The 12340-nt window shown below is 39.2% G+C and overlaps 1 protein-coding gene across 8 annotated transcripts in view; it reads left to right on the top strand.

The window, feature by feature from the left end:
* Nucleotides 1–12340, top strand: part of SPATA20 (spermatogenesis associated 20) — a 2403479-nt gene that overhangs the window by 1702246 nt on the left and 688893 nt on the right. The window contains exons 16-17 of one of the 8 annotated variants that reach the window (XM_078654435.1): nucleotides 3685–3858; nucleotides 9049–9747. The exons of the other annotated variants lie outside the window; for them this stretch is intronic. Coding sequence (XP_078510561.1) covers nucleotides 3685–3858; nucleotides 9049–9066 — 192 coding nt within the window. The 3' untranslated portion in view covers nucleotides 9067–9747. Of the gene's footprint in view, nucleotides 1–3684; nucleotides 3859–9048; nucleotides 9748–12340 lie in introns of those variants that run through there. 8 annotated transcript variants of the gene reach the window in all.

Below are 12340 nucleotides of genomic sequence, written 5' to 3'. Positions count from 1 at the left end.
TACAAAGCCTAAAAATTCTAATGCCTGAGTTGGCTCCAAAACTGATTTCTCTACATTTATCAGAAGCCCCAAGGACTGCGATAGCTCCTTGACAGTCTCTAATTGTGACCTCAGCACAGTCCCATCCTGACACATAATAAGCAGATCGTCTAAATAAACAATCATCCGAATTCCCCTTTCTCTAAAAAAAACTAACAACTGATCTCATCACTTTTGTAAAACACCATGGGGCTGAAGATAATCCGAAAGGCAGGCAAACTGAATTGGAGATATCTCTGACTCTTGCTGTTCATCAGGATCCTGAAATAAGTATCTTTCAGATCCAACTTCATTAGCCAATCTAGATCGTGTAACACATCTCTCAAAAAATGATTACCTTCCATCTTGAATTGCCTGTAAATCACATAATAGTTTAAGTCTCTTAAATTTATCACCGGTCTCTAGCCCTTCTCTTTCTTTTCTGCAAGAAATAGGGTACTTACGAACCCAACTTGGTCCTCCCCTACTTCCACAATTGCCCCTTTTACCAGCATGCTCTCTATTTCTTCCGTACAATTTTTTCTTGTTCGTTGAACCTCAATTCTCTTGGTTCCTGAATTTGCACTGGTTCTGAATTGAACTCTATTTTGTACCCTGTTACAGCCTCCAACACCCAAGGTTCTTTTGTTACCTCTTTCCACAATTTTTTTTAACCTTCCTCCCACCTTTCCTTGGATAAAACCAGTACAAATCCTTGTCCCTACCGGGTGCTTAAGCAGAGGGTTGACATCTTCCTCTAGTTCCTCCTCCCCTCCCTCTCTGAGGGAACAATCCATATTGGCTTTGGGATTCTCATACGACTCCTCTGTAATCACTATACTGGGACCTATAAAAACTCCGGCCAGGAGGTTGCCCTCTCCTCCCAGCCCACCCATTAAAACTATTTGTTCCGCTAAAAACTTTCCTCAAATTTACCTGAGCTTTATCTAAGGCTGTGAATGTATGAACCCAATGCCTTGACCAAGCCCTCACTAAAGAGCAAGCCATTTGAATTTTCAGTTGTCTCCTTTCGTGCAAATTCTCCAAGCTTAGGGTTTAACTTAAACAATACTGCTTTCTTCCTTTCTTCAATTAGCCCCGCGGTTCTTCTAGAAAGCAGCAATTCTATTGGTTGAGCAAAGTGGTGACGTAGCTTAACCTGATTGGCTTGTTGGTGTGTTTCGCGCACGGATTGGCTGGTTTTGCGGAACAACTAGGAAACATATACGATCATTTTAAATTAAGTGGATTTGGTTAAAACATGAGTTATTACTACAAAAAAGAGCAGAAAAAGCTTACATGGCTTCAGAACTTAAAAAATTTCTTTTCACCCGATAAGAAAATTGAAACGAGAGGTGGAAAATTACTTCATAAATATAGAACACCTGCAGCCTATATGGAAGGTGAATATGGTTATCATACTTGCCTTTGGATGGATAATTGGATGGAGTATACCAAGGATGATGGTGTTTTAGCTTGGCCAGAGGATGGCTCATTTAATATGAGAATTTTGAAAAATTTGAGAGAAAAAATGACGGCTCTTGTGCCGAAGCCTGGACCAACACAATTTGAGGCTTTAGTTGAATGGGAGGATGAGATGTTTAAACTTCAACGGGAAGCATGTGGTATAATAAGACCTCCAAAATCAAATTTTAAAAGAAACTCATGAGGATAGAATGCGTTGGTGGAGGCAGGCAGACATGTGTGGTGGTCTCTGCCCAGTGAGAGTAATGATTACTGAAATACCAGGTCAAAAGAAGACCCAAAAGAAAAATAACATTCAAGAAAGTGATTTAGATGATCCAGTTTTAGAAGAAATATACCTTACAAATAAAAGACAGACTCCTTTAAAACCAGCTTGTTCATGGTCTACCCCGATGGTTTCTACAGGAACCACACCAAGTGCACCTCCACTTAATGAGGAATCACCCAGATTTTATCCGAATAATACAGAAACTCCTGAAAGATTAGAAACAATAACAAATTCTAGTGTTTATGGTGAAAGTAGAAATTTTCCTGAAACTCCAGTTTCAAGAAATGAGGCTCCTTCCAGAGGTCTAATGGGTGCTGGAAGAGATGAGGAAATTCCAAGTGCTTCAGAATATTTACGATCAAAAGAATTAATTCGGCAATTAACTAAAGGAATGGAAGCAGTAACAGTAACGATTGGTCCTGTGCAACCTGTATTTGATCAGGGAGAAATTAGACATCCAGGTTTGACTATTCCATTAAATGCAGAAATTGAGAAAGTGGCTGAAATTTTTTTACTCGGAGTTAACTGAAATACATCGAGAGAAAACAATGATGCCTGATTTAACTTTTAACCCAGGTTCATTATGCAGAACACCAATGGGTGCAGAGTCAGATACTGAATCTCCAGAAAAGAGTGTTGAGAAAACAGATTCAACATCAAAGCTTGATGTCGCAAAACTTAAAGCAGATTTGGAAGAATTAATCATTGGCACAATTTGTCCTGACAGTTTAAAGCATTATCAAGATGATGAACTGTTATTTATTTGCAAAAGCATACAATGGAAAACAAAAAATAAATATGAACAGTTAGAAGAATTAGCTGCAGAATTAGAAATTGACTTAAACAAACAAATTTGGGAAAACATTACAGATTAGAATTTTCTGAGAAAGACATTGGGAATTTTAATACGATGGGAAGAATTCTCCATATAAAAGATTTAATTGTGTACATCCAAAAATTGGGTGATTTAAGCAAATGGAGAGTGAAATGGACAAAGAAAAGAGAGAGAGAAAGGGGCATGGTAGCTAATCAGTACCCAATGAGAGAAATAGCAGGAGGTGGTTATGTGCATGTTCCTTGGTTTAGACAGGACATTCTGTTGTTCACAAATGATTTTCCACGGTTGCGTGAAAAGCCAGTGGAATGGTATCGACAGGTAGACAGATTGATAAAAGTCTCGAAAGTTCTGTGGATTGATCTGGATGGATTCTTTGACATTGTTGTCCCGTCAGATCTTTGGACAGAATGTAAAGTTTCTGTAAGCTGGCCAAAGGTAGAACCTACTCGAGATGAAGTAACAGGTGCTCCATCACTAGTTTTCATGGATTTATATGATAAAGTAATTGTCTGGTTGAAAAACAAAATTGCCCCTAAAGAAGTAGACTGGCTCCTGATTTGTTCTGTCAATTTTAACCCAAAGGAGTCAGTGCATTCATTCTATGAAAGACTACTGTTAGTTTTTAAACAGTACAGTGGCTATAAAAAATTAAGTGAAAAGAACATGAGCCATTTTATATACAGGTTTGTTTATAGCCTGAGACCTGAAATTGGAGAGATGATTAGAAATGGAATTGTCGGTTGGCAATCACTCTCAGTTGACGATATATTGAGAGACAAAATATTGCAGTGATGAGATAGATGCAAGAAAGAAAAAGCTTAAGGAAAAGGCAATGTGGGCACAGGTAAAAGTAGCTGAACAGCAGATTGCAAATTTGGAAAACAAAAATGTAAATCATAACCAGAAGCAGGGTCAAGGAAAATTTAAGGGCAATTTTAATAAACCGAAATTTAATGTTAATATTGAAGAATTGAAACAAAAACTGCCTTGTTTTAATTGCGGCGAAATTGGACACTGGAAGCGCGAGTGTAAAAATGCGCCCAGAAATTTTAAAAATGCATCATTAAATCCACAGATGCAGAATGATGTAAATCTGCAGCTACAGCAACAGTTAAATGAGCTAAATCTTCAGCAACCGCTACAGCGACAGTTAGTGAATCAGCAAAATCAGATTCCACAACCTCCTCTTCCAAATTGTATGAGTGGCCAGAGGTATAATTCGGAAACAGGATTCAGCGGTTGTGATCAGGTAATTAGAACACAAAGAGTGAATGTGCCAAATGTTTCTCGTAAATTTTTGATGACAGAAAATAGTGGAAGTGATTCTGAGGATTACCTATGACGGTCCCTGAGAGAGGGGGAAGAGTGTGTGCTTGGAACCACTCTTGAGGTTGACCAGTCTGGTCCATTTGTAAATGGCAACGTGAATGATATAGAAATCACTTTTCTTGTGGACACTGGTGCTACCCGTTCTACTGTTAGATCAGTGGAAATAGAAAACCTGTCTCTCTCTGGTGAATCAATCCAAGTAGTTGGTGTAACTAATAAGCAGATAAAAACAGATTTGACAGAGCCTGTAAAAATTGAAATTGGCAAATTTAAAAGACAAACACAGATTTGTAGTTTGTAACAGCAGTCCTGTAAACTTGCTAGAGAGAGACATTCTTTACAAAATGAATTGCAAAATATATTGTTCACCGGAGGGTATTGAGCTTCAAACACTAGAAGAAGATGGGCTTTACAGATTGACAATGCTAATGGTTGAAGCAGAGGAAAGTAAATTATTTCCTGCATTTGATAAAGACAATTTACCTGAAGAACTGAAAAAGACAGTCAAAGCTGAAATTTGGGATTTGTCAGGAAATGAGATGGGCTTGATGAAAAATGTAGAACCGGTTAAAGTTACAGTAAAACAGGGAATAGATTTTCCAAATATTCCTCAGTATAAAAGGTGTTTTAAAAGAAATTGAAAGCAGTCCTTGTAATTCACCGATTATGGGGATCAAAAAGCCAAACGGTACGTACAGAATAGTTCAAGATTTGAGAAAGGTTAACCAGATAGTTGTTCCATGTCGCCCAGTTGTTCCAAACCCAGCAGTGATCCTATATCAGATTCCGCATGATGCAGAATGGTATACAGTCATTGATCTTTGCAATGCGTTCTTTACTGTTCCATTGCATCCAGACAGCCAGCAAATTTTTGCGTTCCGGTTTCAAGGTCGGATATTAGCATGGTGTCGTATTCCTCTAGGGTATACAGAGAGTCCATCTACCTTTAATCAGTCGTTAAAGAAATCATTGGAGAATCTAAATTTACCTGGAAAATCGACATTGGTTAAGTACATTGATGACCTTCTGGTAGCAGCAAAAACACGAGATAACTGTGTCACAGATACAATTACTCTTTTGAATCATCTTGCAGATGAAGGACAAAGTGTCACCTGCAAAATTACAGTTTTGCAAACAAGAGGTAAAATACCTTGGTCACAGAATTGCAAAGAGAATCAGACAAGTAACAATTGAGAGAATCAAAATGATTCAGGGAATGCAACCTCCAAAAACACAGACAGGTCAGAATGTTTATAGGGATGGTTGGCTATTGTCGCCAATGGATTAGTGGATTTTCAGTAATAGCAAAACCACTGTAGAGATTAACAAAATCAGATATAAAAGATCCAATTGTTCTGACCGAAATTGAGATGGAAGCTTTTGAAAAATTAAAAAGAAGTTTATGTGAAGCATCTGCTTTAGGTATGCCGGACTATGAAAAGAATTTTGAGCTGTACTGTAGTGGAAGAGAAGGATGTGCATTGTCTGTTCTAATTCAGAGGCATGGAAAACTGAGAAAGCCAATTGCATATTTCTCAGCAGTACTTGATCCTGTTGCAAAGGCACTACCAGGTTGCTTAAAAGCAGTAGCTGCAACAAGTGTGAGCCTTGAGCAAAGTGAGGGAATTATAATGGGATTTCCTGTAAAAGTCTATGTACCCCATTCTGTCGAAATTCTCCTTACCAGAAGTAAAACACAGCATTTAACAAGTAACAGACAAAATACGAAAGTTATTCTGGGATCAGATAACGTTTCGATAGCAAGGTGTGTGAATGTAAATCCTTCCACATTATTGCCTGAGGGTACTGTGACAGAAATCAGAAATGAAAATTACATTGACCATGAGTGCTTGGATGTTTTGGAATATTGCACCAAGCCTAGGCAGGACATAAAAGATGTTCCTTTGCCTGAGTCAGATTTTGTTTACTTTGTTGATGGTTCTTGTCGAAGAACAGAGGAGGGCTTTCTGAGAGCAGCATATTCTGTCTGCACAGTTGCTGATGGGATTGAAGCATCATGTCTTGAAGGAATTTGTTCAGCTCAAGTAGCAAGTAAACGGAACCATTAAAAATAGACTTGCAAAAATGTGTGTAGCTACAGGCATGAAGTGGACTGATGCACTTCCACTTGTTTTGATGTCTTTGAGAAGTACACCTGATAAAAAGACCGGTTTAAGCCCACATGATATTCTCATGGGCAGGGTCATGAGACAGGCATTTATACCAGTAGGAAAGTTGATGACTATTAATGATAGCGTCATTTTGGAATACTGCAGGAACTTGTCTGACGTCGTGACTTCTGTGTTCCATCAGGTGGGAACTGAAGTGCAAACAAGAGAAAAAGAGCAAGCACATGATCTGTTACCAGGAGACTGGGTAAGGACAAAAGTTCATCGAAGAAGAAACTGTCTAGTACCCAGGTGGCAGAAAGCTAGGCAAGTCATTCTGGTCACAACAAATGCAGTGAAGTGCAAGGGTCTGAAGAGGTGGATCCACGCATGCCATACAATTCGTATACCTACTCCTGAAAATTCTGATGAAGAAAGTGACACCACAGCTGATTCGGATTCTGAAGAAGAACCTGGGAGAAATCCAGATTCTGAAGATCGACAGGCAGGTCGACATCTGGAAAATTCAACTGTGAATGAAACATTGAATGAAAAAGATTTAGAAATTGTGATCCTAGACTCTGAAAATGATGAAAATCTGCTAGAAAAAGAAGCAGAAGAGTCTGATCAAGTTGTGATTCAAGACCAGGAGAGTATTGAAAAGCAGAAGCAGAACTCTGAAAGCAGGAACGGAAATCTTGAAACTGGGAAGTTGAAGGTGATTGAAGAAGAAGACGAATTACCTATTACCAGCTATAAAGATAGAGTTCCTAACGAAGTAAAATTGCTGAGTAAAGAAGTACCTGAGTCGAGAATTCAAATCTCTGACAGTTAAACTGAAGAGAGTGATGAAGAATCTCAGATAAGAAATTTCAGAAAAAGGGCTTGGAGAACAGAGTGTAATGTGACCGAGCCAAAGAGGAAATTACTGAGAAAAGGTGATAACTGGCCAAATGAAAATGAAGGTCTGAAATTCAAATTGTTAAAGAAATCTAAGGAGCAAATTAATGAGATTTCAAGTCAAAAGGATCCTAAAAAGAAAAGTGAAGCAGGAAAGAAAATAGTCATTAGTAGTAGGGCAAAGAGAGTTGTGAAACCAAACCAAAAGTACAAGTCCATTGAGTGGACTTACATAATTTTTCCACCTGTAGTGGAAGTCAACAGCAGTAGTCAGGAAGAGATAGAAGACAATAGTGACAACAATTGAAATATTTTCGGTTAAAATTTAGGGTTCTCGTTTTTGGCGTAAGGCTGAAGAAATTGTGTTAGGTGACACAAGGTCGAAGAAATCTTGTTGGCTGGAAAACAAATTGTGATGCAAGGTCGAAGAAAAGTTGTTTGAAGGTGGGGTTTTAATTTAAAAAAAAAAATTACATAGGGGGAATTGAAAATTTAGACATTTTTAATTTTTGAATTTTGTTTTCTTTACAAGGCTTTGTTAAAGGAGTGAAAGGGCCTTACGTTTTTGTTAATAACAGTTCAAGGTGCTCCATTCTTAGGAGATGCTGTAAGATGTCTTTGATTTGTGTGATTCTAATAATAGTACTTTGGTTAGTTTTAGCTGTTATTTTCCCTTTTGGAATTGATAAGGAAACGTATAAGGCTAATATGACGAGCAAAGCTTCAGTTAAACAAAACAAACATAGTGCGACAGGCAAAACTAACAGAGTTATTGATCATAAACCAGAGATACACCAAGATAGATCTGTTGGTGATTTTTCTAGCAATACTTTTTCAAGACTCCTGGCTGAGTATGTAAAGGTCATGGAAGTCAAAGACTGTTACATTTGTGTGAAATTGCCTGCTTCTGTTTCAGAGGGAGTGACCTATAATATGCTTCCTCTTACTTATGGCATAACCTACAGTGTAATAGCTAGCTTATTTTATCAGACTGGTCGTTTGGAGTATTATTATTCTAACCATGACGAGATTTTTGCAAATCTGAAAATTGAGAAAAGCTTAAATAAGCACAAACAAGCCAAACAGATGAGGGAATTTGTCATTGTAACAAATGAACTCACCTATGAGTATGCTTTTAGAAATAATTTGACATGTAAATTGAGAACTGAGAAAGTCTTTCCTGAATTTAGTTGAGGAGAGAAGAGCAATTTATAAAAGAAATGAGATGCTCAAGTAGACTAAATCAAAATTCTGGCAGTTAGAGGACGAAAAGTTTAATGGTAAATCATTTGAGAATTTTGCTATACACATAGACAAACCAATTAGTGGTAAATTTTGTATTAGGAGAGATAACACGATGTTCGATAACTATTTTGTGGGTGCAAGTCATTGTGAGGACACTTATCAAATGATGGGGGGGGTTGGGGATCCAAAGATGGCAAGGATCCAATTTTTCCTGGAATTTATTTCGTATATGGAGACAAAGTTTACTATAACCTCCCAGATCACTGGTATGGGACGTGTTTTGTTGGATTGTTTTTCCAAAAATATTCCATGTTGACAGAAATGCAGAAGGTTAATTTGAAATCAGCAGTCATGTAAATAGGTTTAAAAGAGAAAGTTTTTCAGAAATTCTGGGAGACATTTTTGAAGCAGTAATACCTTGATGGAGCAAGATTTAGAAATATATTTATTTCAACTCGCAAAGTTAAACTTCTATAATAAATAATTATACTAAACGTGAATGGAGGGAAAATTACTAATTAACCTAGAATAAATTGCAGATCATTACACGTGGGAAACTAATATATGTGCTCATTTATGTGCTTTATGTTGCAAATGCATGTTTGAGAAAAATAATAAACTAATTTTGTCTATCGACTTTGTCAGAATTAAATGCAGCTGTCTTATTAATGGCGTGCTTATTTTTGTGTGTACATGGTTTGTCTTTTCGTCTTTAGTTGCACAAATCTGTTCGTTGCTTCATTTGCTTTTGTTAGGTAACATAGATTAATGGGTTAATAATTAGCAAAGGTGGGTGGGTAACAGAACAAACTTTATTTCTCACATTAATCGATGTTTTGTGTTTGTTTATACATTAGTTTTGCGAGTGGGCCTAAAGAAAATGGCTGCCAGTACTGCAGCTTTCGAGACTTGACCAGAGTAAAACCTTCACACATGCGCAGAATATTTTGCTGAGCTGACAACGTTTAATGCAGAAGAAATCCTGGTCGAGTTGAATGTGTTCTTGGTGACATTTCCAAGGACAGGATATTGAATGGCCTGCCAAGATTAGGAAGTAAATGTTTCTCCCCGTCAAAAGTATCGTTTTGAGGAAGCAAAGAGGATGGTGAAACTAAGAACAATAAGGGCTATGATGAGGCCCCGGTCTTGGTCAGGAGTGCGTGACCTGACAGTGGACTGACATGGCTCAGCCAATGAAACGTTTGGATTGACAGAAAAAACGTCCGATAAAGATACTTTAGTTAGTCAGAAAAGGTATAAAAACTGTCCTCATGGGAGGGAGGGGGCTCTTGCTGCTCATCTTCTCCCAATTCCTGTTAGGCGTGACGTGCTGACGGACTCTTTGGAACACGTAAGGATCAATAGGGCTAAATGACTTTTAACTTCATTCCTTTAGGTGAAGTGAGATTTAGACAGGGAAAATAGGGCTTAGGTGATGGAAAACTGTTATTTCTTCATTTAACATGCTAATTGATTTTGCTTAGAACTGTCAATCTGATTTGCTATCCCTCTAATAAAATGCACTTTCCTTGAATAAATAGTTAATAAATAAAAAATTTGAAAAGACAAGCTGGACTTGTTATTTCATGGTCATTACCATCAGCAGATCCATTTGCCTAAGTGACTTAATTAAATACAAAGTTTTACAAAAACCATGGTGAAATCATTATACTGCAGTTATATATAAATGTGTATATAAATTGTGAATAGGGTTTATTAATTAGGTCACATGATTCAGTTGCTCAAAATATGTCACGTTAGTTTATGGGCCTTGTGAGTGTTATATGATTAATGGTGAGTATTGTGGAGTTGGGTAGCGTTGCTGTGACATATTTTCTATAGGGGCGCTGGATCACAGCCATTAGGTCAGCTCTTTTCACCCATTGGCCAAGTTCACTACCCATGCCGTTATTCTGCTTTTTCACAAGAGACACATCAGCACACAAAGTAGTTCCCTTTAGTGGCAGCCATTACTATAGCAATGTGTCCTTTTTGAAACCCCAAAAATATTTTTGCTTTTACTACTACCACTATATTTGTTTATATTGGCCAGTGCCTGACCGCTCTCAAAACAGAAACCAAGACAAATATTGACAAAGGCAAAAAGCTAGGAACCAGTGCCAGACCTATTGGTTGTCCAATGTTTGATATTCTAGCATAGGTGTATTATTGAACACAGCCAATATTGAAGGAGAGGCTATTATATGGGGCTGACTCAGGCCTTGACAGAGCGCCTTCCTTAGGAAAGTGTCTAGTCTACCAAAATCAGCTCCCACAAGACACTTAAAATACAAACTGGGGTTAGAAAGTGTAGTAAAAGAAGTGGTTCTTAAATTACTGATTTTCTTGGCACGACTATATGCAATTTAACGAGTGCTCTAATATATCAGGAGTAGAGCTACAGACCTAATGCTGGAATCCTGAAAGGTCTCCTGCATGGCTGTTTTTGTCTTTCAGCTCTGCACAAATGATGATCATGCATATGTGTTGAAGCCTTTCCCTAATATAGAGTGAATATGAATTTGATTGTTCTTTATTGTTCAAAAAGGGAAAATCATTACTATGTATATCATTTTGTGTATTTAGAGCAGATACAGTAAAAGAGAATAAAAGACAAAAAGTTTTAAAGTTCATGACCAACATACAAACTCCAGCAGGGGGCAGAGGTCGCTAAAATTGGTAAAAATCGTTGAAGCAGTGATCCAATCTGAAACAAAGTTACTAATGCAACAAAGTGTCAGCAGTGTCTAGTGTCCTTGTCTTCTTGCCATGAGTAGAAGTGGACTTATCTGACCTGCTTGTCTGAGCTTCTGATCTTGATCATATTAGTTTCCTTGTGTTCCTGGAGTTTCGTGAGTTGTGAGATCCAGAGCTCTGTGGTCAGACGGGCTTACCAACTCCCAGTGGTGGGTCCTCCGCTAAGGCAGAGGAGAAGCAGCAAAAGAAAGGAAAACATAAAATGATAACCTAAAGTTATCATTTTATTTTGTCCTCCTGCTGTGGCAGCGTGCTTGAGGGGGCAGGTCTGCAGAGCAGGGAAGGAGTTGTAGAATACTCCTGTGCTTAATGACTGTTTTGGGCGGGCCGAGAGGGTTGACCAAACAGTCATGCTCACTTCCCTGTTCGCCATGCAGACTGTAATGCAGCCTGAAAGGAGAACATGCCCACCCCTCCAGCCCCTGGCTGAGCCCTGTGTCAAGGCGCTCAGACCAATCACAATGCTGCATTGTGATTGGCTGTGGGGATGTGGGCGCCCTGGTGCTTCCTGATTTCTCACAAGAAACCAGGAAGAGGACGGGACGGGACACAAGAGAGTCGGCAGCCGGCCAGGAGGTAAGAGATTTTTTTTTGTTACTTAATATTCCTCCCCAGTACACCCCCACCCCTTCGTCCCCACCCGCCCCACTGCTGCTTCTAGGTGGCAGTGGAGTTGGCGACTGCCAACTCCACTGCCATTTTAATGAGTTTTACTTCTGTCACCTCACCAGACTGCAGAACAGGGCGGACTGGGAACCCCAAGCAGCCCTGGCAATTATGTTGGCCTGCTTTTGTTACTGGGGGCCGATAATGCAGCAGTGCTTCAAAACCGGTCCCCCGGCTGTAAAACTGGCCCTCACCCTTCCTACCTCCCGGGTAAACGCCCAATATCAGCTACGGCCAGTCCGACTCTGCTGCAGAAGACCGACATTGTGGCAGTGAAATGATTATAGTGACAGGACAGGCCTTTTTACATTTCTGCTAGAGAGAGCTACCTATCAGCTTCACAAGTGCTGCTGCAACTTACCTGAGGCTGCACGCACTGACGTGCATAAAGTCAAGTGCAACCTCATCAGCTGGGTTTTAGCAAAGATACCAACATTTCTGCCTGGTGAAGTTTGTAGAACACATATCACCAGCAGCACCCGCTGATGACGGTACCTATAGGCATGGCCGGCTTTGAAAGGACCTCACAAACTCTTTGCCAAGGACAGAGATGTATAGAGGCATTGTACCCCAGACGGACGGAAAGTGTGCCTCATTTGATAGTACTGAGCCCGAGCTCTTGAGAGAGAGCGACCCTGCCAGAACTAACTCTAATAGTCTCACTGAAATCCTCACACAGGGCCATAGGCCAGAGCATATTACCGCACGAGACTGTCCCTAGATCAC

Source organism: Lissotriton helveticus, chromosome 7 (assembly GCF_964261635.1).
Source record: "Lissotriton helveticus chromosome 7, aLisHel1.1, whole genome shotgun sequence".
Classification (NCBI taxonomy): domain Eukaryota; kingdom Metazoa; phylum Chordata; class Amphibia; order Caudata; family Salamandridae; genus Lissotriton; species Lissotriton helveticus.
Note: the sequence above shows the minus strand (reverse complement) of the source record. Positions and strands in the feature narration are given on the sequence as shown.